The 26,399-nt window shown below is 49.8% G+C and overlaps 5 protein-coding genes across 11 annotated transcripts; 4 read left to right on the top strand and 1 right to left on the bottom strand.

Annotated features, from left to right (window-relative positions):
• Positions 1-53: 53 nt before the first annotated feature.
• On the top strand, positions 54-2,273 carry LOC138200638 (S-antigen protein-like). 5 transcript variants are annotated; one of them, XM_069153517.1, is made up of 4 exons: positions 54-324; positions 479-1,247; positions 1,344-1,498; positions 1,612-2,238. In XM_069153517.1, the coding sequence occupies exons 1-4, from the start codon at positions 54-56 to the stop codon at positions 2,214-2,216; spliced, it is 1,800 nt and encodes a 599-aa protein (XP_069009618.1). In that variant the 3' UTR covers positions 2,217-2,238. The 5 variants fall into 5 exon arrangements, with proteins under 5 accessions (XP_069009618.1, XP_069009626.1, XP_069009633.1 ...); XM_069153525.1 differs by having other exon boundaries at positions 54-348; positions 492-1,247; positions 1,488-2,273; XM_069153532.1 differs by having other exon boundaries at positions 54-348; positions 492-1,367; positions 1,747-2,238.
• cdkn1a (cyclin dependent kinase inhibitor 1A) lies at positions 2,221-6,543 on the top strand. Of its 3 annotated transcripts, none has more exons than XM_069153565.1 (4): positions 2,221-2,308; positions 3,503-3,920; positions 4,755-4,802; positions 5,958-6,543. In XM_069153565.1, exons 2-4 carry the CDS (start codon positions 3,512-3,514, stop codon positions 6,032-6,034), a joined length of 534 nt encoding a protein of 177 aa, XP_069009666.1. In that variant the 5' UTR covers positions 2,221-2,308; positions 3,503-3,511; the 3' UTR covers positions 6,035-6,543. The 3 variants fall into 3 exon arrangements, with proteins under 3 accessions (XP_069009666.1, XP_069009658.1, XP_069009673.1); XM_069153557.1 differs by lacking the exon at positions 2,221-2,308 and adding an exon at positions 3,260-3,302; XM_069153572.1 differs by lacking the exons at positions 2,221-2,308; positions 5,958-6,543 and adding an exon at positions 3,260-3,302 and having other exon boundaries at positions 4,755-4,810.
• A 2,351-nt stretch (positions 6,544-8,894) lies between these two features.
• Positions 8,895-16,198, top strand: tmcc2 (transmembrane and coiled-coil domain family 2). The gene is made up of 5 exons (XM_069153543.1): positions 8,895-9,224; positions 11,797-12,231; positions 12,332-12,954; positions 13,700-13,835; positions 15,105-16,198. Exons 1-5 carry the CDS (start codon positions 9,222-9,224, stop codon positions 15,402-15,404), a joined length of 1,497 nt encoding a protein of 498 aa, XP_069009644.1. The 5' UTR covers positions 8,895-9,221; the 3' UTR covers positions 15,405-16,198.
• Positions 16,199-17,419: 1,221 nt separating this feature from the next.
• usp49 (ubiquitin specific peptidase 49) lies at positions 17,420-26,245 on the bottom strand. The gene is given in 8 exon segments (XM_069153470.1): positions 17,420-19,025; positions 19,123-19,328; positions 19,487-19,595; positions 20,203-20,410; positions 20,873-21,337; positions 21,339-22,351; positions 22,519-22,628; positions 26,175-26,245. Coding segments are annotated over 6 exon segments (2,046 nt in total). The 5' UTR covers positions 22,293-22,351; positions 22,519-22,628; positions 26,175-26,245; the 3' UTR covers positions 17,420-18,921.
• On the top strand, positions 23,074-23,985 carry LOC138200632 (LIM domain-containing protein A-like; the record flags this gene model as incomplete). Its single annotated transcript, XM_069153482.1, has 1 exon — positions 23,074-23,985. A coding segment is annotated over one exon (912 nt), but the record flags the coding sequence as incomplete, so codon positions are not given.
• Positions 26,246-26,399: the final 154 nt, after the last annotated feature.

Raw genomic sequence — 26,399 nt, 5'->3', positions numbered from 1 at the left:
GAGGAAGGACCTGGAGAAGACCTGGAGAAAGGACCTGGAGAAGACCTGGAGAAATGACCTGGAGAAAGGACCTGGAGAAGACCCGGAGAAGACCTGGAGAAAGGACCTGGAGAAAGGACCTGGAGAAGACCTGGAGAAGACCTAGAGAAGACCTGGAGAAAGGACCTGGAGAAGACCTGGAGAAAGGACCTGGAGAAAGGACCTGGAGAAAGGACCTGGAGAAGACCTGGAGAAAGGACCTGGAGAAGACCTGGAGAAAGGACCTCGAGAAGACCTGGAGAAAGGACCTGGAGAAGACCTGGAGAAAAGACCTGGAGAAAGGACCTGGAGAAGACCTGGAGAAAGGACCTGGAGAAGACCTAAGAAGACCTGGAGAAAGGACCTGGAGGAAGGACCTGGAGAAGACCTGGAGAAAGGACCTGGAGAAGACCTGGAGAAATGACCTGGAGAAAGGACCTGGAGAAGACCCGGAGAAGACCTGGAGAAAGGACCTGGAGAAAGGACCTGGAGAAGACCTGGAGAAGACCTAGAGAAGACCTGGAGAAAGGACCTGGAGAAGACCTGGAGAAAGGACCTGGAGAAAGGACCTGGAGAAAGGACCTGGAGAAGACCTGGAGAAAGGACCTGGAGAAGACCTGGAGAAAGGACCTCGAGAAGACCTGGAGAAAGGACCTGGAGAAGACCTGGAGAAAAGACCTGGAGAAAGGACCTGGAGAAAGGACCTGGAGAAAAGACCTGGAGAAAGGACCTGGAGAAGACCTGGAGAAAAGACCTGGAGAAGACCTGGAGAAAAGACCTGGAGAAAAGACCTGGAGAAAGGACCTGGAGAAGACCTGGAGAAAGGACCTGGAGAAAGGACCTGGAGAAGACCTGGAGAAAAGACCTGGAGAAAGGACCTGGAGAAAGGACCTGGAGAAGACCTGGAGAAAAGACCTGGAGAAAGGACCTGGAGAAGACCTGGAGAAAGGACCTGGAGAAGACCTGGAGAAAGGACCTGGAGAAGACCTGGAGAAGACCTGGAGAAAAGACCTGGAGAAAAGACCTGGAGAAAGGACCTGGAGAAGACCTGGAGAAAGGACCTGGAGAAGACCTGGAGAAGACCTGGAGAAAGGACCTGGAGAAGACCTGGAGAAAAGACCTGGAGAAGACCTGGAGAAAGGACCTGGAGAAGACCTGGAGAAAGGACCTGGAGAAGACCTGGAGAAGACCTGGAGAAAAGACCTGGAGAAAAGACCTGGAGAAAGGACCTGGAGAAAGGACCTGGAGAAGACCTGGAGAAAGGACCTGGAGAAAGGACCTGGAGAAGACCTGGAGAAGACCTAGAGAAGACCTGGAGAAAGGACCTGGAGAAGACCTGGAGAAAGGACCTGGAGAAGACCTGGAGAAAGGACCTGGAGAAGACCTGGAGAAAGGACCTGGAGAAGACCTAAGAAGACCTGGAGAAAGGACCTGGAGAAAAGGACCTGGAGAAGACCTGGAGAAAGGACCTGGAGAAGACCTGGAGAAAGGACCTCGAGAAGACCTGGAGAAAGGACCTGGAGAAGACCTGGAGAAAAGACCTGGAGAAAGGACCTGGAGAAAGGACCTGGAGAAAAGACCTGGAGAAAGGACCTGGAGAAGACCTGGAGAAAAGACCTGGAGAAAAGACCTGGAGAAAGGACCTGGAGAAGACCTGGAGAAAGGACCTCGAGAAGACCTGGAGAAAGGACCTGGAGAAGACCTGGAGAAAAGACCTGGAGAAAGGACCTGGAGAAAGGACCTGGAGAAAGGACCTGGAGAAGACCTGGAGAAAAGACCTGGAGAAAGGACCTGGAGAAGACCTGGAGAAAGGACCTGGAGAAGAGCTGGAGAAAGGACCTGGAGAAGACCTGGAGAAAGGACCTGGAGAAGACCTGGAGAAAGGACCTGGAGAAGACCTGGAGAAGACCTGGAGAAAAGACCTGGAGAAAAGACCTGGAGAAAGGACCTGGAGAAGACCTGGAGAAAGGACCTGGAGAAGACCTGGAGAAGACCTGGAGAAAGGACCTGGAGAAGACCTGGAGAAAGGACCTGGAGAAGACCTGGAGAAGACCTGGAGAAAAGACCTGGAGAAAAGACCTGGAGAAAGGACCTGGAGAAGACCTGGAGAAAGGACCTGGAGAAGAGCTGGAGAAGACCTGGAGAAAGGACCGAGGAGGCTGCTGTCGCTTAACGACAGATGTGATCTATTTCGATAGATTTTACATGAGCTGTGAAACTTTACGTCAGAAACACCAACGAGGAAGAAAAAGAAACGTCATCTTTAAAGAAGGATTTTATTCCTCAAAATGTGAGTAAAAGAACTTTTCTAATGTTTGAAAGACGTTTCTAGTATTTAAAGTGTTCGTTTTGTGTTTAGTTGGTTTGTATGTAACTTCAGGAAACAGCTGTTCAGGTTATTTATCCGGTACACTCGAGTTTGTTTTTATAAATGAAAAGTTTCCAGCACTGATTTCTTGCTTCAGTTCTGTTCTGGGTTCAGATGAAACTCACTCATCACTGAAGAACCGGACCAGAACTCTTTTCATATACAGTCTATGATCCGGACCGGTTGTTTGTACAGTGTGAGAATAAAGTCCTGACGGTGCCGGAGGTCTGCGGAGTTCCGGCCCCACGTGCTGCCCGGTAGTAAACTGGGTCAGGGTCCCAACCGGGTCCTCCGCCGCTCATACGTCACTCCTCCCTGCGGAGCTCCGCCCGGTGACTGTGTGTGTGTGTGTGTTTTTAAATCTAAATGGTTCTGACCCAGTTTCACACAGAATAAATGGGTGTTGATCAGCTGTTTGGACCCACTCTTTGGTATTATTATGATTATGATTAATAAATATCTCTGTAGGTCCTCAGACTTCATTGACTCATTGATCCGAGTGTATTTATATGAACTCCAAGCTGAAGTTAGTGTGCTTGACTCTTCTTGTACTTCATGAACATCTGTAGAAGCTAGAACATGTTCGGAACAGTAGAACCCGGATGGTTCTGATGACGTGTTGTTCTCCAGAGAAACAGCTGATCTCTGACAGTCTGTTTAAGTTTCTACATCAGAGCTGTGAACTTGTGACTGTGGACAGAAGATTCATAATGAAGAGCTGCTGATCAGCTGGTCTGAGGTGTTTCTGAGGCTGCGGTGCGACACCGCCCCCTGCTGGTAGCTGTGGTCACTGCTCAGGACGTGTCCCTACATGTCTGAGGTTATGTCCAGGCATGTAGGAGGCTCAGTGAGTCACTGGCTGCAGTATAAAGATCCTCAGAGACTGAAGTGTTTGTTCACTCTGATCACAGCGATGGTGAGAAGAACTTCTGATGTCGGAGGATTTAGAGTCCAGATTCTAGATCATTTCCTGTGTTTGAGTTTCAGATCTTTATTTTAATCACCTGACAGAAGTGACATCTTTGATTTGTGCAGGATTTTATTTCGTTTGAGTTTTTATGTTCCTTGAAATGTTGTTTTCCATCTAACCCGGCGTCTCCTCTCGGTTTCCTCCAGTGCAGACTGATGGCTCGTCACAAGCCGATCCTGAGATGTCTGAGGAACGGCCCGACCCGACGGAACCTGTTCGGCCCGGTGGACCGGGACCATCTGCAGGTGGAGTACCAGGCCGCCCTGCGTAGAGACCTGGAGGAGGCGTCGCGGCGCTGGAGCTTCGACTTCCTCTCGGACGAGCCTCTGGAGAGCAGCGAGTTCCAGTGGGAGGTCGTCCCCGGAACCGGAGTACCGCCGCTCTACAGAACCTGCATACTGGGACAGGTCAGAGGTCAGAGGTCAGCGGAGACCGGAGTCACTCCCCGAGGAGGGAGGCTGCAGAAGGAGAACATCCCTCCTACGCCTGACAGATGTGAGCTGAAGCTGGAGACGCTGGAGAGAGGAGAGGACGCCATGAAGAGGAAGCAGACCAACATCACAGGTGTGAGCACTTCTTCTGACTGCATCCTCCTGGTACCAGCAGAGTGCTGCATGCTTCTGTATGGGGGCACTCAGAATAGAGTGTTAGTACACAAGTAGAACGTCTGGAACACAGGTAGAACGTCTGGAACACAAGTAGAACCTCTGGAACACAAGTAGAACCTCTGGAACACAGGTAGAACGTCTGGAACACAAGTAGAACCTCTGGAACACAAGTAGAACCTCTGGAACACAAGTAGAACCTCTGGAACACAAGTAGAACCTCTGGAACACAGGTAGAATGTCTGGAACACAAGTAGAACCACTGGAACACAAGTAGAACCTCTGGAACACAAGTAGAACGTCTGGAACACAAGTAGAACCTCTGGAACACAGGTAGAATGTCTGGAACACAAGTAGAACCTCTGGAACAAAGGTAGAACGTCTGGAACACAGTTAGAACCTCTGGAACACAGGTAGAACCTCTGGAACACAGGTAGAACGTCTGGAACACAAGTAGAACCTCTGGAACACAGGTAGAATGTCTGGAACACAAGTAGAACCTCTGGAACACAGGTAGAATGTCTGGAACACAGGTAGAACCTCTGGAACACAGGTAGAATGTCTGGAACACAAGTAGAACCTCTGGAACACAGGTAGAACCTCTGGAACACAGGTAGAATGTCTGGAACACAGGTAGAACCTCTGGAACACAGGTAGAACGTCTGGAACACAGGTAGAACGTCTGGAACACAAGTAGAACGTCTGGAACACAAGTAGAACCTCTGGAACGCAGGTAGAACGTCTGGAACAAGTTTCAAATGGCTCTAAACTTGCTCTTCTTCCTCCCCAACAGATTTCTATCCAGCTAAAAGAAGAGTCGTCGGGGTGCCGCGCAAATCTGGTGAGTGAATCTTTCACGCAGCTTTTTTTTTAAATGTCCTGCCAAGGTGCCGACGGTCCATCAGAACCTCAGAACCAGAGATACACTCAGGAAACAGACTCTGCACAGCGACGGCCAGCAGGAGACTCACCTGCTCCTCCTGCAGGTCGACTGACCAACACACACACCTGAACACACACACACACACACACCTGAACACACACACACACACACACACACACACACACACACACACACACACACACACACACACACCTGAACACACACACACACACACACACACACACCTGAACACACACACACACACACACACACACCTGAACACACACACCTGAACACACACACACACACACACCTGAACACACACACACACACACACACACACACACACCTGAACACACACACCTGAACACACACACACACACACACCTGAACACACACACACACACACACACACACACACACACACACACCTGAACACACACACACACACACACACACACACACACCTGAACACACACACCTGAACACACACACACACACACACCTGAACACACACACCTGAACACACACACACACACACACCTGAACACACACACACACACACCTGAACACACACACACACACACACACACACACACACACACACCTGAACACACACACCTGAACACACACACACACACACACACACACACACCTGAACACACACACACACACACCTGAACACACACACACACCTGAACACACACACCTGAACACACACACACACACACCTGAACACACACACACACACACCTGAACACACACACCTGAACACACACACACACACACCTGAACACACACACACACACACACACACACACCTGAACACACACACACACACACCTGAACACACACACACACACACACACACCTGAACACACACACACACACACCTGAACACACACACACACACACACACACACACACACCTGAACACACACACACACACCTGAACACACTTGAACTGCTGCAGACGGACTGAACAGAACCGATTGAAGCTCTTTGGCTCCTTCGTTCGGATCCTCTCTTGTTTTTCTAGTTTTTTTTACGTGTCTCAGCTGGAAGTCTTCATGTTTTACTGTCCAAAGTGTTTTTATACTTTTATATTTCCAGCTGTATCATCGTGCTCTTTTCCACCATCCCAGGAAGCAGCTCAGGATGTCTTGAACACGCTTTGCTTTGATTTTTAAATGACAGAAGTGCCTTCATGTCCTCGTCTTCCTCCCCCAGCTGTCCTGTCCACACTCACACCTGAACACCTGAACAGTTCCACACCACGTCGCAACACTTTAACACCTATAGAAAGCTAAATATATATATTTCAGAGTTTAATATAGCGTTGTTGAGTAGCAGCAACATAAAAACGTTGCAGTGTTGCACATAAATCTGATGGCGGCGTTTAAAGCACCCTGAAGCTCCATAAAGGACGAGCAGTGAAAAGTTAGTAAGCTGAAGCTTTATTTGGACGCAGCGTGAAATTTAACAGACGAAGAAGAAATAAGTTTGTTGATGACATTTAAAGGTGCCGCTGAGATCAAATCAGAAAGAATGTACTTCTGTTTATAGACGTTTGCACACGTCCTCCATGTTCTGTTAGAAGCTACAAATGAAAAGATCTACCCTTATTTATTGTCAGATGATGTTCCTCCTGTTTATTTAGATTATGTTTAATTATTATGTGAAATCTATTTAAATAAAATGTTCAAATACATTTTCTGTGGTCATTTTTTGCTTTGATGTTTCTCCATCTGCAGGTGCAAGAAAAATCACAGCTGATAAATAGATATTATAAAATAAATGTGAAAGTCTCTCTGAATGTCTCCATCAGTTTCATATAATACACGAAGTGAAGACTTTGAAGAAATTTGTCCAATAAACTGATTCTGATAGAAGTTGTTACCGTGACAACAGATGATGCTGCAGAGAAGCAACAGATTGTAAAAGGTGAATGTTACACACACACACACACACACACACACACACACACAAGATCTGCAGCAGTGAGTGAAGTTCAGAGATACACAACATGTAACTAAAGTGTTGACCACATGAAATAAACAAAAACACAACTAAACAAAAGTCTGATTTATCTGATCCTAACTCCTAATGGACACATCTGTGACTGACTCAAAGTGACGCTGCATGCGACCCACTTTTGGGTCGCGACCCACTAGTTGAGAACCAATGATCTGTATGATCAGGGTTTCAGGGTGAACACCCAGTTCAGGATCGGACCACATGTGGATCAGGATCACAGAGTTCACTCCTGTTCCTCAGTGACCGCATCATTTCTACAGGAATGGGACGGACGTGAGGTCAGGCTCACCTTGACCTTTGACCTCTAAAATCAAATCAGTTCATCCTTGAATCCCAGTGAGCATTTGAGCTGATGAAAGGACGGAAAACACGAAGCCATGAAATATAAAGATGGAAAATAAGACATAGTATATAGATAATAAAAATGAAACATAATAGTTTTATAATAACACTTTCAGCTGTCAACAGCACAGAGACATTAAAATGTCCTTTTTAAATTCATGAGAGCTGCAGACAGGATAGAAACTACAGTACAAATAATCATCTTCCCATCAATAGTTATAGATAATCCATAATAAACAATAACCCAGTAATCTAACAACATGCATAGTATTTACATTTTTACTTTAGTTTAGATTTACATTCAATAGTTCTGCTCGTTATTAAAGTAAAACGTGTGAATATTTCTTCCAGCTCCGTGTTTGAACGTCTGTTTGGACTTTTTCTTTCTCTGAACATCTTTTTAATGTATTCAGGGTTTGTTTTGAAGATGTGATGAAAGCTGCGAGTGGGCATCCCTCTGCAGAGACACACACCAGAGGACATCTGAGGACTCCTGATAACTCCTGAGGACACCTGAGAACTCCTGAGGACACCCAAGAACTCCTGAGGACATCTGAGGACTCCTGAGGACACCTGAGAACTCCTGAGGACACATGAGGACACCAGAGGAAACCAGAGGACCCCTGAGATCTCCTGAGGACACCAGAGGAAACCAGAGGACACCTGAGAACTCCTGAGGACACCCGAGAACTCCTGAGGACACCTGAGGACTCCTGAGGACACATGATGACTCCTGAGGACACATAAGGACACCTGGGGACTCCTGAGGACACCAGATGAAACCAGAGGACACCTGAGATCTCCTGAGGACACCCGAGAACTCCTGAGGACACCTGAGGACTCCTGAGAACTGCTGAGGACACATGAGGACACCAGAGGAAACCATAGGACGCCTGAGATCTCCTGTGGACACCCGAAAACTCCTGAGGACACCAGAGGACACATGAGGACACCTGATAACTCCTGAGGACACCCAAGGACACCTGATAACTCCTGAGGACACCACAGGAGACCTTAGGACACCTGAGGACTCTTGAGGACACATGATGACTCATGAGGACACATAAGGACACCTGGGGACTCCTGAGGATACCAGATGAAACCAGAGGACACCTGAGATCTCCTGAGGACACCCGAGAACTCCTGAGGACACCTGAGGACATCTGAGGACTCCTGAGAACTGCTGAGGACACATGAGGACACCAGAGGAAACCATAGGACGCCTGAGATCTCCTGAGGACACCAGAGGACTCCTGAGGACACCAGAGGAAACCAGAGGACAGCTCAGAACTCCTGAGGACACCTGAGAACACCAGAGGACACATGAGGACTCCCTCAGAAGTCTCTGTTGTTGAGAAACCTCTTTATTTAGATTTGAGTGTAGAATCAGACTGAAGTGTATTTAGTCATTTAGTCTCCTCACCAGCTGCATGTTTGTACTGAGGTTCAGAGGATGTAATGCTCCTCCCCCTCTCCCCCCCCTCCCTCCCTCTCCCCCCCCCTCCCTCCCTCTCCTCCCCCCCCTCCCCTCCCTCTCCTCCCCCTCCCTCCCCTCCCTCTGCCCTGAGCAGCACAGTGGCACCTGCACGCCTGCGCTAACCTCCCCCCCCTCCCCCCTCCATCATCTGTCCCTCCGCTCCCACATCCATTACAGGGCAGGACTGCATGTAGACAGAGAGAGATGCAGGAGAGAGAGACAGGGGGAGGCGGGGGGGACACATGACACAAAGGAGGGAGAGAGGGAGAGAGAGAGAGAGAGAGAGAGGCTGCAGTATCGATGGCATCAACAATGGAGGGTTAGCATCCAGAGAGGTGATAGTCAGCCTCACAGCAGCTGGGGGTGAAGACATCTGAGGAGGGGGGCTCCTCCTCGGTGAGCACAGGGGGAGGAGGAGGAGGAAAAGGAGAAGGAGGAGGAGTAGGAGGAGGAGTAGGATGGGGAGGATGGGCCTCGAACACAGACTTGCAATGGCACTGCAAAAATTGGATTAAAGCAGTATGGTAACGTTTCTGATTTAATTTCTTGCTGTGCTGCTTGTGTCTCATCCTCATGTGTCCGCATCCATCGGCCGTCTCTCATGTCTCACTGTGTCTTCCTGCCGGGTGGAGGGGGGGTGCGTGGGGGGGGGGGGGGCACAGCTCCCGTCCTGTTGTTTTCATGCTCCAGACATCTCCCATCTCCATCCTCACCGCAGAGCTGCAGGAGGCTGCGTGCTTCCTCAGCATCTCCCTGAACAACGTCTCCGTGTCGCTGCTTTACAGGCTGTTTTTCACACATATGTAACGCTGGACATTGCACCCCCCCCCCCCCCCCCCACACACACACACACCTCCATCCTGTGAGCTACTGCTGCTGCAGAAGCGTCTCACTTATCCTCACAAGATCAGTAAAATGACCAGATGCTTTTCATCCCTTGATTGTAACCTACTTTTAAAAACTAAAATCACTGCCTGCTCCGCCTCATTTATTTATATATTTATCTGTATTTAAATATTGACCAGGGAGCTTCTGCTCATTTCACACTCAGGCAAATAAAACAGAAATAAATCCTTGCAGCGTCCCGCCAGCAGAAATAAATTAGAGCAGCGCTGAGATGTGTGGTGTCATGTGTCGCTGAGCTCATGTTTGCAGGCTCTGATTACAGTTTTGACGTCAGCAGTCATTAACGTTCCCGCCATCTGCCGGGCTGCTGGTAAAGATGCAGCTGACCGACCGGGGATGCCCTCGCGGGTCGACGGCCGGCAGCACACATCCTTTCACTGTTTTTATAACGGAGACGTTCAGGGTGATGTCAGGAGGATCCTGCAGAGATTTCAAAGCTCATTATCGTCACTTTCATGGTTTTAAATCTACATTTTATTGTTAAACCGTCTCAACCTTGCTGATGCATTTGAAGAGTATTAAAGTGGTTTGTTTGTGAGGCCGGGCCGAGCAGGAAGTATAATTATGTATCATCTAATTACTGCATGCTGGCCTCTCTGTTCTCTGATCTCTCCACCAAATCAATTAGAGCCACGAGCACCAGCGAGGACACCAACTCGTATTTTAAGTCCTCATATCTCAGAAGGGTTTTTAATTAGCTCAGTGGTTTTACTTTGTCTGAGGGGAACTTTCTTCTACAAAAACTCTGGGATGTAAAAAAAAAAAAGTTATTTTACTTATGTTGAGATTATTTATGAATATGAATTTCTTTTGGAAAAAAATTGTTCAGTTTAAACCAAAGTAAATATTTGTTTGTTGTTTATTTTTGGAGATTTGAATCCTCATATATCGTTAATAGTATTTTTAGATAGTTTTACATGATCAGCTGAACATTTCTGTTCTAAAGGAAACCTGGACTACAGCAGAATCTAATTGAGAGAAATTTATTGTAAATGATCCTTTTTTTTTTCATCTGTATTTTTCCTATAATGTGAATATAGTTATTGTTCAAATAAAGGTGCAACGGAACCTGTAGTTTGTTGTGACATCATCAGATTAAAATAGACTTCTTTTCCTTCAAAACCCAAATAATTAAACACAAGATGTCACGTGGCTCCATCATGGTGCAGAAAAAGAAACTTTCATTTTAATACAAACTGTGTTTCTTCTGCTTCCTTCTGTTCTCCTCCCATCACTTCCTCCTTCTTCCTCTTTGATTCCTTCCTTCCTTCCTTCTCCTCCTTCCTCCCTCCCTCCCTTTCTCCTTCTTCCTCCCCCTCTTCCTCCCTCCCTCCCGTCCTTTCTCCTTCTTCCCTCCCTCCCTTCCTCCTTCTTCTTCTTCCTCCCTCCCGTCCTTTCTCCTTCTTCCCTCCCTCCCTTCCTCCTTCTTCTTCCTCCCTCCCTTCCTTTCTCCTTCTTCCCTCCCTCCCTTTCTCCTCCTTCTTCCTCCTCCTCTTCTTCTTCCGCTTTCCTTCCTCTTCCTTCTTCTTCTCCCTCCCTCCCTCTCTCCCTTTCTTTCTCCTTCTTCCTCCCTCCCTCCCATCCTTTCTCCTTCTTCCCTCCCTCCCTTCCTCCTTCTTCTTCTTCCTCCCTCCCTTTCTCCTTCTTCTTCTTCCTCCCTCCCTTTCTCCTCCTCCTCTTCTTCTTTCCTTCCTCTTCTTCCTCCCTCCCTTTCCCCTCCTTCTTCTTCCTCCCTTCCTCCTTCTTCCCTCCCTTTCTCCTCCTTCCTCCCTCCCTTTCTCCTCCTTCTTCCTCCTCCTCTTCTTCTTCCGCTTTCCTTCCTCTTCCTTCTTCTTCCCCCCCCTCCCTCTCTCCCTTTCTTTCTCCTTCTTCCTCCCTCCCTCCCGTCCTTTCTCCTTCTTCTCCTTCTTCCCTCCCTCCCTTTCTCCTCCTTCTTCCTCCTCCTCCTCTTCTTCTTTCCTTCCTCCTTCTTCCCTCCCTTTCTCCTCCTCTTCTTCTTTCCTTCCTCTTCTTCCTCCCTCCCTTTCCCCTCCTTCCTCCTTCTTCCCTTCCTTTCTCCTCCTTCTTCCTCCTCCTCCTCCTCCTCTTCTTCTTCCGCTTTCCTTCCTCTTCTTCCTTCTTCTTCTCCCTCCCTCCCTTTCTTTCTCCTTCTTCTTCCTCCTCCTCCTCCCTCCCCCTCCCTCCCTACAGCTGGACAAGAGTGATGTGGCGACCCTCGGCCTGCCCTCCACCACCAGCCACGGAGGCTCCGACAGCAACATCAGCGCGGATGGAGTCGGGGCGGCGGCGGCGGCGGCGGCGGCGGCGGCCTCCTCCTCCTCCTCCTCCGGGGTCCCGGCCGGAGCAGCGGAGGGTTCCGGGGCCGGCGAGCCGCAGCGCACGCGCGCCGCTCTGGAGCACCTGCAGCAGAAGATCCTGAAGGTCACCGAGCAGATCCGCGTGGAGCAGGAGGCGCGAGACGACAACGTGGCGGAGTACCTGAAGCTGGCTCACAACGCCGACAAGCAGCAGGCGTCCCGGATCAAGCAGGTGTTCGAGAAGAAGAACCAGAAGTCCGCGCAGACCATCGCTCACCTGCACAAGAAGCTGGAGCACTACCACAAGAAGCTGAAGGAGATAGAGCAGGTGAGTGTGCACGTGGTGTCTTCACTTGTCCACGGGGAGTTTTGTCCCTCTGCTCATCTGTGTCCCACTTGACATCCTCCATGTCCCCCCCTCTCCCCAGAATGGACCGGCCCGGCAGCCCAAGGACGTCCTGCGGGACATGCAGCAGGGCCTGAAGGACGTGGGGGCCAACGTGCGCGCGGGGATCAGTGGTTTCGGAGGCGGAGTGGTTGAAGGGGTCAAAGGTGGCGTGTCCGCGTTCACGCACACCGCCGTGGTGTCCAAGCCGCGAGAGTTCGCCAGTCTCATCCGGAACAAGTTCGGCAGCGCGGACAACATCGCTCACCTGAAGGACTCGCTGGAGGACGGAGTGGGGGGGCACTCCGACGACGCCCCCACACCTCGGGCCCTCAGCGGAAGTGCCACTTTGGTCTCCAGCCCCAAGTACGGCACCGACGACGAGTGCTCGAGCGCCACGTCGGGCTCGGGGGCCGGAAGTAACTCTGGGGGAGCCGGAGGGGGAGGGGGGTTGCTGGGGCCGACGATGGGGAGTCCCCGGCTGGACGGACACCACCACCACCACCACCACCACCACGTGCACAGCTCGTGGGACTCTCTGCTCGAGGGCCTGCAGGAGATCAAAGCCAGCCAGACGCACATGGAGGACGCCATCGAGGACATGAAGGGACAGCTGCAGAGCGACTACTCCTACATGACGCAGTGTCTGCAGGAGGAGAGATACAGGTGGGACACGGTCACACACCTGCACACACCAGCACACACCTGCACACACCTGCACACATCTGCACACGCCAGCACACGCCAGCACACATCTGCACACACCAGCACACATCTGCACACGCCAGCACACACCTGCACACGCCTGCACACACCTGCACACACCTGCACACATCTGCACACACCAGCACACATCTGCACACGCCAGCACACACCTGCACACGCCTGCACACACCTGCACACACCTGCACACATCTGCACACACCAGCACACATCTGCACACGCCAGCACACACCTGCACACGCCTGCACACACCTGCACACACCTGCACACACCTGCACACATCTGCACACGCCTGCACAACCATCGTTCCCTTCAATATTAAGGCTACAATAAGATTATCAACACATCCTGAAGGACCAAAGTGTGTTTTATCAGCAGTGTTCCTACTGAAGACGCAAATCTTTTCAAATAAATCACAAATATTTCTATACTTTAAAAAAAAAAATACTGAATTATGTCTCGATACATCCAGGATTATTAGTTTTTATCTGAGTCAGCAGTGCATTCATTGGGGGATATTTTCAGGTGTTCTAGGGAGTGATTAGTGCATCTGGACAGGTAGTCAATAAAGATTCAGGTCAGTGAAGGTGAATATGACTCAGTGCAACACTTACACTATTTAGAAATGAAACATTTGTTTACTCTTGGTTAACCTAAAGGAGTCCCGTGTGCTCTGCGCTGTGTTCAGGTACGAGCGACTGGAAGAGCAGCTGAATGACTTAACGGAGCTGCACCAGAACGAGATGACCAACCTGAAACAGGAGCTGGCCAGCATGGAGGAGAAGGTGGCCTACCAGTCGTACGAGAGAGCCCGCGACATTCAGGTAAAACACGCTCAAGTTCCTCCAGTTAACGTCTGATATTCAGAACTGAAGAAGGAACAAAGTAAAACATCTTCAGTAGGGAGTTAAAGAAATGAAATATTACTTCTTGTTTCTCTTTTCACTTTCTGTAAAATATTTGGATGTTTCTAAATTAACATAATCATAACTATATGATTACCTACTTCATATCCTACGGTTCTTCAGCTCTGCAATCCAGTTTCAAAGATTTTATTCAAGGAGGCTCAAGCTGACATTTTACTGTAATTCAGAGAACTAAAACAAAAAGACACCTGAGAAAAAGTAGCTCACCTGTCAGAAAGATTTTCGAGCTCTCATGTTTGTCTATTTGTTGGTAAAACTCTGTAAAATGGTTCCGATCCAGAAGTGTCTTCAGCTGCAATACCAGCGAGTGCCACTAGAGGTCGGCTCCAAAAAGCCTCCGGCTCCATAGACTCCCATTCAACTTCTCTCATCAAATCCAAAGTGAATAAAATGTGTCCATCAGTTATCTCGGTGTTGTTAGCTAAAGTCACTCCTTCTTATTAGTTTTCTGGAGGTCCATCTGAAAATAATCCCTCATTCATTAGAAAAGAAGATTCAAGAAGACCTGTTTTTGGGGGCGTGTCTGTTTGATTGACAGGTCTGTGGTGCAGTCAGGTTACAGCTATCGGTGGGCGGGACGTAGTATCGTCAGGTTTCCGATCAGATCGGTCAGATCCACCGCTGGCTCCTCCCCCAGCTCGTCCAAATATGGTCACTTCCTGCTCCAAACCGCTCTGAACTAGCAAAGATGGTGACGGACAGAATCTGAACTGGAGGATTCATAACGTTCACAAACCAACGATGACATCACTGATGGATGATGACATCACTGATGGTTGGTGACATCACTGATGGATGATGACATCACTGATGGATGATGACATCACTGATGGATGATGACATCACTGATGGCTTATGATGGTTGGCGTCATTTTGCTGGCCTATAACCAAGAACCCGTTACATCATTATGACGACCAACTCAAGAAAAGAGCTTCAGAACGGACGTAAAGTCAAAAGTAAACAAACAACAAACGTTCCAGGAGGAGATGCACTGTTTGCATTGTGCTCCACTGTTGTTGTTGTTGTTGTTGTTGTGGTGCTTGAAGCTGCTGGGAGAGTAAAGATGTAATCTGGCTGAAGGTTTGAAAGTTGACCCAGCTGTTTGTGTGAGCAGAACGGTTGCATAACAGCGCTGTGCTTCTGTCTGTGTTGGGTGGTGCGTCCAGGAGGCCGTGGAGTCGTGTCTGACCCGCATCACCAAGCTGGAGCTGCAGCAGCAGCAGCAGCAGGTGGTGCAGCTGGAGGGGGTGGAGAACGCCAACGCTCGCGCCCTACTGGGGAAACTCATCAACGTCATCCTGGCGCTCATGGCCGTGCTGCTGGTCTTCGTCTCCACGCTGGCCAACTTCATCACCCCGCTGATGAAGACCCGAGCCCGGGTGGCGGCCACCGTGCTGCTGACGCTGCTGCTCTTCGTCCTGTGGAAGCAGTGGGACTTCGTGGAGCCGTGGCTGCTGCCCAGCTAATGTCCCCCGACAGACTCCAGAGCAGCCGGCCGCTGTTCCCTCTGAAGGAAAGCTGCTGCAGCGGTTCCACCTGAAGCTTCCCGAGGACGTAAAACACCATTTGTGGAGTCGACCCGGCGCGGCCCGCAGGGGGCGCTCACGGCTGTTTACAAAGCAGAAGGACAGAATCTCTGGTTGTCAAGCGACAGATGTCGACGACCATCATCGGCTGCACAGGAAGTCTTTGGAAGGTCTTTTTCTAACTATTTATGAGACGTGAGTTTAGAAACTGGAGCGACTCCTGACGACGCCGATCACCTTCGCTGTAATCTTCATGTTGAAGCTTTAGTACATCTGAGAGGAAACATGTTTTTTCATGAATGTTATGTGCTCATGCATGTTCATATGTGCACCGAGACGCATCCAGCACGAGTCAACATTTCATTAATGACTACATTAATCTTGGATAACTGCCATGTCGTTGTCAGGACGTTGTCGTGTCTCCGGCTCGTTTCACATCCCGCTCTGATGTTCAAGCTTTTAGACTCGTTTCTTTCTTTTGGTCTTTTTTATTACAATTGAATGAACAGTTTAAAAAAACAATCTGAAGTTTGATATCTGCTGAAATCACCATGACGATCCCACCATGTCACATCTGTCCATAAAGCTGTTTCAGTACCACTATTGTAGAACTACTACTCTCCACAGTGTCAAACTAACTGGCATGTCAACGTTTATATCCAGTTTGCAAAAAATAATGATTGCTGTTTTATTAAGCGATGTAAGAAATAAATGATTTCATATGTTAGAATGAACTTGATTACATCTTCGTCATCCTTTTTACTGGGTCGGAGAAGAGCGTCACAACTTCAATATGGAAATAATAACATTAAAAATTACTTAAGCTGTAACTAATGGCTTTGTTAATAGTTTAGGCCATTTTTAACAACAAGTTGTGGGTTGCAGTGTGAAAAATGCCTTTGAATTATTTATTATTGATGTATCAAGCATTTATTAATTGATCACCAACATTTATGACAGGATTTCTGCTGACGAGAGAAAACAAACGGGAGTAAAGTAGATTGTTCACGGCCCGTCAACCTCTCACTGTTTTCCTGCTGACCTATAAATGATTAGTAAATGATTTGTTTACCATTATTAATAAGACATTGGTGGTGTCCTCTACATATTATAGAAGTTTCTCAGGAGTTTTGACCCCAATGCTGCTTTTGTACTTCGATGTTCTGATGAAGCAGCATCCGCTTACAGCTACACGATATGGAATAACGTCGGCTGATGACTTCATGACTCTTCTCTTCTGCCGTTTCAATAACTTTATTTCATTTAGCTAACATTAGCCACCATATGCTACAGAATTAAGAAGATAAGATCAAATAAGACTTTATTAATCCCAGTGGGGAAATTTTATATGAAAGCAAGTGAGGCTGCAGCAACAGAACTCTGAGATCTACAGAACAAGCAAGGCTGCATTTCTCTCCTTATGAAGACTGCTTTTCAATTCCAATTTGTTGTTTCTTCTTTCTAAAGTCCTGCTTTAAGACAACGGCCGTCCTGAAGCTCACCAGGACATCATCAATACAAGCGTACGAAGGATTCTTGGTGGTTCGTGTTTGTACACTTTTCATCAACTACAGAGCTTTAAGGACCTGATTGTAAAACAATCTGAGGAGTCGGATCAGTTCTTTGGTAAGAAGGCAGATACTTGTCAGAGATTATTTACATTTAATGTCCTCACATCAGCAGCATCTTCATCAGATTACATGAAGTTCTTTGGGAAAGCTTTAGAGGGGCAGAATTAACAGCAGGTCTCAGATCAGCTGACTCCATCTGTTCATCCTGTGGATTAAGTCGGTGCTGCTTTGTGCGTCTGTTCAGTCGGGATGTTTCCGGACACCTTTTGTATTTTAAACACGCATGAAAACCTGAGACGGCAACAGGAAGTGAAGCTACGTATAATATTAAATGATCCGCTCTTCTATTCGCTCTACAAGGAATACAACACAAACCCATTTCAAAATTGTTTTGTATTTTTAATAATTACTGTCAGGCAAAACCCATATGACCATTACATGTATGACAGGTATTCTTACAGTACGAGACAGAACTGAAGGGGATCAGAGGCGGTGGCATGGCCACACCTGACCGCTAAAAAGTAACACATTCATCGTCATTAGATTGTTCCAACTTTCACAGAGTTCACAAATGTGTTTTGCATTTGACTCGTATCAAACACAACAGTTTCCTTGATTACCTAGCAAATCCTAAAGACTTTGATAGAAACAGCAGAGTAGAAAAAAACATCGTATAACAAGCAGAAGAATTCCTGATTTGATCTTGATTTCCTGTCGAGATGCAAAGATGTACAATATATTGCTTTCAGGTGCTCAACTCAAAATGGATACCCAGGTTTCCCAGAAACATTCTTCAGTATGGCAGTCGGCCGGTCGGACACTCCTCACCTCCTGCAGGAGAACCGACCCGCCTCAGACCGGTCCGACCCTGAAACTCAGGAAGAGCTGCCAGTTCAACAGGAGCCACAGACAGGACCAGGACCAGGACCAGGACCAGCCCAACTCAAAGTGCAGCGTCCCGTCACTCATCATCAATCACGTGTCTGAAATCCAGACTTCTTTTTCGTGGAATAGAAACAGAGTGACTACAAATCAAACTAAAACAAGAACTATTGGTGTTGACAGAGCGTTGAGCCGAAGACACAGTATCCAGTCAGAGAACACGAGGAGAGGACGCGATGAGGACGAAGCACACAGGAGGACGATCAGAGTTCACCGTCGTTAAAAAAGCTGATGGAAGGCAACACGGAGTCTGAACTTGGGTTCATCGACAGACGCCTGGTGGACAGTTACATATAAAACACACATGATCAACATCTCTGGGATAAAATGCTCCAGACTCCGTGATGCCTTTCAAAGTAAAATGCTGTCTGAGGTTGTTTCCACAGACGTGAACCTGATAGTGGTTCACGAACACACACACACGCACGCACTCACTCACGCACACGCACACGCACACACGTGTTCAGCAGGACTGAGGCCGATCTGCTCCCACAGAGACTGAGGAACTGCAGCCTCATTTATAAGATTTTCATTTGTTTATTCTTTACTTTTCTGTCCATCATTCATGTTTACCTTCCAGTAACCACGACAACGTTACACACCACCGTGATCGTAACCACGACGACGTTACACACCACCGTGATTGTAACCACGACGACGTTACACACCACCGTGATTGTAACCACGACGACGTTACACACCACCGTGATCGTAACCACGACGACGTTACACACCACCGTGATCGTCTGTCTGGTCTGGATGGAGCTGCTGAAATGCTCACCTTGACTCCTGACTCAGGCTGTCCCACTGCCCTCATTGCCATCTTTTTTTAGCAAATCATGTCAAAGTGATCGTTTAATGACATCTGGGAAAACGTCGGAGAACGTTTTCATAAATGCAGCCCTCGGTCTCGGCGCACAGGTCAGCGTCACAGCGAGAGGAGCTTAGGCAGACCTCTGGGTATAGAAGAGAATGTAGGCCTGAGTGTTGCACACCTCCTCCACGCTGCACACCTTCATCTCAGAGTCGTTACAGTGGACCCAGAAACCTGAGGGGGACGACACAAACACGTCAAGAACACGGCAGAACATGCACACGTGTCGACAGCACCGGGCCGGCTTCCTCCTCCTCCTCCTCCTCCTCACCTCCCTCCGTGTTGTAGCAGTAAGCGGTGTAGTGCCCTGAGCCGAAGCCTTTCCCGTGGTGCATGACGACAGCGGACAGATCGTAGGTGTAGCCTCCTCGGTGGACGGAGTGACCTGAGCCCGTGCAGCAGTACGGTTTGATGTTCAGAACCTGGTCAAAGGCCACGTGGACGCCGATTTTCTCCCGATGGTTCCGCCCCGACCATCTGCCAAACCACAGGGGCCGTTAGTGACAAGGATTCACAGGCCTCACGGTTAATATAATAACACGCTGACTTCAGCTACAGAAGACCAGAAAAAAACACTGCTGGGTTTTAAATGCTCAGAGAATATGATGAAAGTTTTATAAGAAAAAAACCCTCACCTGAAGCGCTTGAGGTGCAGCCGTAGAACCTGAGGTAAACGGTAGATCAGAAGCTGCTTACAGGCTTCTGACAGAACTAAGGGTTTGCGGGATGATTTCCGTCTTCTCCCTGAAACAAAGAGATGGACAGTTAATCCACAGATGAATTACTGATGTCAGGCTTCAGTGAAAATGAAACCTTAAAGAGAAACATTTCATTTGTCTCATTCAGACTAAATTCTTCTGGTCACTAATTCAATCTGCTTTTAATGCTCGATTCTATTTCTGATGAAACCTTGTTTGAATAATTTTGTGGAACACCTCATGATTAAGATTGTCACAGGGACGTTTGTAGTTTTACGAACACAGTCAGATTTATGATCTCCGTTTAGTTCTCTTTGGCGACCCCTGTGGAGGTACAGGGTAACTGCAGCTGAGATCTTGGACTTCACTTCCCAGAGATCCACTTCCACCAATGAAATCTTTTCTTTGTACAAATGAAAAGGCTTTAATCAGTGGAGCAGAGCCTGATGCTATTGTTTTAACTCATTCAATGAAAGAAAGTGACATTCAGACATGTATTTTAGTAAAAACCTTCCAGATTATTAATACTTCAGTTATGTGCAGACATCCTGAAATGATCCAGATTTATCTGGCTCCAGCTGTAGAGGGTAATTATTTTCAGATAATAAATAAAACATGTCTGTGGTTTGTTTGGCAGTAAAGGTTGTACTCACTGTTGCAGTGGTTGCAGGCGTAGATTCTCCCCTCCAGAGCCTCCATTTCTGTAAACTTGGACAGCATCTCGGTGAGCGTGCAGCTCCGCTGGTAGGCCGTGGAGCCGGAGCCTTTGTCTATGCTGTGATATCGCTCCGGAAACTCCAGAGACAAATCCCAGAATGGCTCTACGGTGTTGGACTTGTGCTTACAGGACAGACATGTCACCTGAAATACAAGAAGAAGAGACAACAGGTGAGGACTCCAGGAGGAAGCAACTGGGATGTTTGTTGTTCACACCAAGTCTTTGTGGATCTCTACACTTTAAACTCAAGAGAAATAATCGATTATTAGAATATTTCAAATATCAAAGAGCAGCTTAAATATTGTTGCAGGTGGAGTACTTATCAAACGTATTTAGTTCTTATGCTGTGATGGGTTTTAACATCCTGAGAATCTCTTTTTGAATTTCTTGTCTACAATCAGAACTCGTTGGTACGACGGAGGAGCAGTCGTGTCTTCTTTTCACTCTTTGTAATCATTTTCAAAGCAGGTTTGAAACAACAGGAAACAGCAGAACAACAGTACAATAACTAAATGGAAATAAATAGAACTGTCTGTGCCGTTTGTTTAACCCTGAATTTCCATCCCATAAAACATCACCACACCTTGCCGCAGCGTCGGTCTCACCTGGCTGAGTAGCTGCCCATGAAAGATGGTGTTGAGGACCTTTAGCACCTGCTTGGACAGCTTCCTCTTGGTGATGGGGATGACTATCCGTCGTTTGGAGCCCTCCGTGTCCAGCTCCTGCTGCACCTTGTCCAGCAGCTCACACAGGAACTCCTGCGCGTCCTGCTGGTCGTAGCCGCGGAACGCCGGGATGAGGTTCCACACGGAGTGCAGCATGGCGAAGGGAGACACCAGCGACCAGCGGCCCGACCACATGACCCTGAAAAGTGTATGCAGCTCATGGCACAGAGACATCTGCTGGCGGGGGGAGCAGCGCGGCTCCTTGGGCTGCACCAGCTCTGCAGCCTGCGGGGAAGGAGGGACGCTTTCTTTTTTACCGACAGGCAGATTCCAGCTGCCCGCCTTCCCCATGCGTCCCAGAGGACATCCCGACAGCGCCGCGTTCCCGCCGCTGACCACCCCCCCCTCCCGTCACCCCCGTCGTCACGGCCTGGGATCGGTTGGTCTTGGCCAGCAGCTCCTCGGTCTCACACAGGTCCAAAGTGAGAAAACACTCCCTGAATTTCTGCAGGTGGCTCAGCACCTGCAATATAGAGTTCATGTAGCACGTGTTCCCCAGGTTTCGCAGCCCGGTGACACCTGGAGCGAGTCTGCGGCGGGTCACCGCATGCGTGGAGTAGTACCTCCTCAGCTTGGCCGCCCGGCCGTTCTGAGGAGGCTTTCGGGAAAGGGTGAGGAGGGAAGGCTTCTTGGGGGGAGGAGGAGGAGGTAGGCGGTCTGGAGGGTCGCGAAACTTGCGAGGAATGAGTGTGATGGTTGAACGTGGCGCCTGAGTAAGAAGCCTCGCGCTCTTTCTGGGAGGAACGTTGCCGAGCTCCTCCATGAGTCTCCGCTTCACCTCCTTCTTCTGTCTTCTCGCTTCCTCCAGTTTCTCTTTTCTCTGATCCTGAAGCTCCTGATGTTTGCTGATCCACATCTGGAGCATCTTCCCGAGGAGCGCTTTCCTCCTGTGGCGCAGAGCCAGCTGCATGGCGGGCTGCGGCCCGGCCTCCCCGACCCAGGGGGTGCACTCCCCCCCGGCCGAGGAGCGCAGCGAACGCCTGCCTGGGCTCCGAACGGTGGAGAGCGCCCCCCTGAGGAGTTTGAGGTCTCCCTCCGCGTTATCGTTGAGTACATAGTCTCCGCAGGCAAAGCAGAAGACGTCCAGCTCGCGCACCTCCATGGCCAGCGGGTGGCGGGACTCCTGGAAGTGTTTGAGAGAGTGTTCCTCCATGAAACGTCCGCAGGCCACGTGGGAGCACTTGAGGCAGGCCCACACCGAGTCGGTGGTGCTGCAGTCCACACATTGCCATTTCTGTGGATTGAGGATGGAATGGTCCTGGCCCAGACGGAGGCGACCCACGTGCTTACAGCGATCCATCTCTCCACATGTGGCCTCAGTGAAAGGACCCACGTCCTGCAGCCGGGCAGCACCTCATTCTGAGGACGGAGACACGGGGACAAACCAGGACAAGTTCAGATCCAATGAGAGACACGCTGATTATTACAGTGTCCTAAACATCATAAATCCGTTTAAAGTAAGCATGCAACACGCCGCAGTGTGTAGGAAGTGATGGGAAACACAATGAAACGAGGACGATACTCACTGTGAAAGTAGTTTTCTGGATCAGCTTTCAGACGATACGTCACAACATCTGCAGAGAAGGTTCAGCCTGTTCAGCCATGTCCACCGTCACCAGCGGCACCGACACCGAGGCTGAGGACCGGGTCAAACACCACGGGTCACCACAGTTTCACCCAAAAACTTAATACTTTACAAACAAGGTATTTGCAGAAAAGACGGATCCACAAAATATGAAAGATTTCTCCACATTAACACCAAACTTTTAGGATTAACTTCACATTATTTCTTTTGTGATTATCTAATATTGTTCTTAGATTTATTCAAAACAACATCGGACCTGTCCACCAGATGAGGTGTTCGTTTGACTGTAGACAGTACACACACACACACACACACACACACACACACACACACACACACACACACACACACACACAGATACACACACACACACACACACACACACACACACACACACACACACAGATACACACACACACAGATACACACACACACAGATACACACACACACACAGATACACACACACACAGATACACACACACACAGATACACACACACAGATACACACACACACACACACACACAGATACACACACACACACAGATACACACACACAGATACACACACACACACACAGATACACACACACACACAGATACACACACACACACACCACACACACACAGATACACACACACAGATACACACACACACCACACACACACAGATACACACACACAGATACACACACACACAGATACACACACACACACCACACACACACAGATACACACACACAGATACACACACACACACCACACACACACAGATACACACACACACAGATACACACACACACACACACACACACACACACACACACAGATACACACACACACACACACACAGATACACACACACAGATACACACACACACACCACACACACACAGATACACACAGATACACACACACACACACACAGATACACACACACAGATACACACACACAGATACACACACACACACACACACACACACAGATACACACACACAGATACACACACACAGATACACACACACACACACACACACACACACAGATACACACACACAGATACACACACACACACCACCACACACACAGATACACACACACAGATACACACACACAGATACACACACACACACCACACACACACAGATACACACAGATACACACACACACACACACAGATACACACACACAGATACACACACACAGATACACACACACACACACACACACACACAGATACACACACACAGATACACACACACAGATACACACACACACACACACACACACACAGATACACACACACAGATACACACACACACACCACACACACACAGATACACACACACACACAGATACACACACACAGATACACACACACACACCACACACACACAGATACACACTAACTGACATCAGATAGAACAAATCATGAACAGCTACTCGAGTTATAAATGAAATGGTTCTCCAGAATATTAAACAAGGATCCATTATGAGGAGAACCCAGGAGAGTCCAGGAGAGTCCAGGAGAACCCAGTAGAACCCAGGAGAGTCCAGGAGAACCCAGTAGAACCCAGTAGAACCCAGGAGAACCCCACTCAGACAGCATTCAAACGGAGTTAACATTCATTCCAGCTGTCTGCCCATTGAACGACGTGTTCGTCGGTTCGTTGGTTTCCTCTTCCTGTAAATGACTAAATACTTTAAAACGAATGTGAAGCCGCCATCACGTCCGAGTTGGTGCGGCTGTAACGAGCTTCACGTTCACCGTGTTACCCGCCGCAGATCTCCACAGATCTCCAAAGATCTCCACAGATCTCCACAGATCTCCAAAGATCTCCAAAGATCTCCACAGATCGCCACAGATCGCCTAGAGAGCTCCAGATCTCGCACAGAGCGACCAAAGAGCGCCATCAGAGCGCCGCCGGGGGCCGGGCCAGACGCGAGACGCACGCGCGACGCTCCGCCGCGCCGCAGCAGCCACTCCGACGCTCACGCCGCGCCGCGCTACTCGCTCGACCGACCCGCCTCCGCGCCGCCGCCGCTCGCCGCTCGCAGCCCGCACCGCATCTCCTCCTCTCCTCTCTCCCTCCTCTCCTCCTCTCCCTCCTCCTCTCTCTCCTCCTCCTTTCCTCTCTCTCCTCCTCTCTCCTCTCCCTCCTCCCCTCCTCCTCCTCTCTCCTCTCCCTCCTCTCCTCTCTCTCCTCTCTCCTCCTCTCCTCTCTCCTCCTCTCTCCTCCTCCCTCCTCTCCCTCCTCCTCTCTCTCCTCTCTCTCCTCCTCCTTTCCTCTCTCTCCTCCTCTCTCCTCCTCCCCTCCTCCTCCTCTCTCCTCTCCTCTCTCCTCCTCCCTCCTCTCCTCTCTCCTCCTCTCTCCTCCTCCTCTCTCCTCCTCCCTCCTCTCCTCTCCCTCCTCCTCTCCTCCCTCCTCCTCTCTCCTCCTCCCTCCTCTCCCCTCCCTCCTCCTCTCTCCTCCTCCCTCCTCTCCTCTCTCCTCCCTCCTCCTCTCCTCCCTCCTCCTCCCTTCTCTCCTCCTCTCTCCTCCTCCCTCCTTTCCTCTCCTCTCCTCCTCCTCTCTCCTCCCTCCTCCTCTCTCCTCTCCTCCCTCCTCCTCTCCTCCTCTCTCCTCTCCTCTCCTCCTCCCTCCTCTCCTCTCTCCTCTCTCCTCCCTCCTCCTCTCCTCTCCTCCCTCCTCTCCTCCTCTCTCCCTCTCCTCCTCCCTCCTCCTCTCCTCTCCTCCCTCCTCCTCTCCTCTCCTCTCCTCTCCTCCTCTCTCCTCTCCTCTCCTCTCTCCTCTCCTCCCTCCTCCTCTCCTCCTCCTCTCTCCTCCTCTCCTCCTCTCCTCTCCCCCTCTCCTCCCTCCTCTCCTCTCCTCCTCTCCTCTCCCCCTCTCCTCTCCTCCTCTCCTCTCCCCCTCTCCTCCCTCCTCTCCTCTCCTCCTCTCTCCTCCTCCCTCCTCCTCCTCCTCCTCCTCCTCCTCCTCCTCTCCTCTCCCTCTCCCCCTCTCCTCCCTCCTCTCCTCCTCTCCTCTCCCCCTCTCCTCCCTCCTCTCCTCTCCTCCTCTCTCCTCCTCCCTCCTCCTCCTCTCCTCTCCTCCCTCCTCCTCCCTCCGGAGCCTCCAGTAACTTTGTCGGTCGGAGGCTCCGCCAGCACGAAGTTAGCTACCGCCGCTAACCGCTAGCTCCGGCGGCTCAGCGCCGCTCCGTCCTCCGCCGCTCCGTCCTCCGTCCTCCGCCGCTCCGTCCTCCGTCCTCCGTCCTCCGTCCTCCGCCGGGTCTCTCAACAACCAGCCGGAGCTCTGGCACCGAGCGGCGGGCAGGAGTCGCGTTAGCCTCCGTTAGCTGCTCGGCTAACGCGTTGAGGAACAATCGAAGTTCACCAACGGTTGTTGTTAGCTGTTAGCTGTTAGCCGTTAGCCGTTAGCCAACGGCGCCGTTCATCGGTTCAAAGTCTCCGCTGACATTCACCGCAGAAAGCCGGTTAACCGAACCGCGGCTCCGAAGCACCGGGCCTCCAGGTTCGGTCGGTTCGGTTAACACCTGCTTTAACACCTGATAATGGTGAAAAAAGAAACAGTCAAAAGAAGAAGAGCAACGTTACCATCACCGACATCCGTCCGGTTCACAGCCGCTTGTTGTCCTGCAGGTTGAACAGCCGGGCTGTGATTGGACCGGACCGAGCGGCAGCCGGGCTGTGATTGGACCGGACCGAGCGGCAGCCGGGCTGTGATTGGACCGGACCGAGCGGCAGCCGGGCTGTGATTGGACCGGACCGAGAGGCAGCCGGGCTCTGATTGGACTGGACCGGGACCGAGAGGCAGCCGGG

This window comes from Embiotoca jacksoni, unplaced genomic scaffold (assembly GCF_022577435.1).
Source record: "Embiotoca jacksoni isolate LCO1_2020_lvr unplaced genomic scaffold, fEmbJac1.0.p SCAF_1, whole genome shotgun sequence".
Lineage (NCBI taxonomy): Eukaryota > Metazoa > Chordata > Actinopteri > Embiotocidae > Embiotoca > Embiotoca jacksoni.
This window is presented reverse-complemented; position numbering and strand designations above follow the sequence as displayed.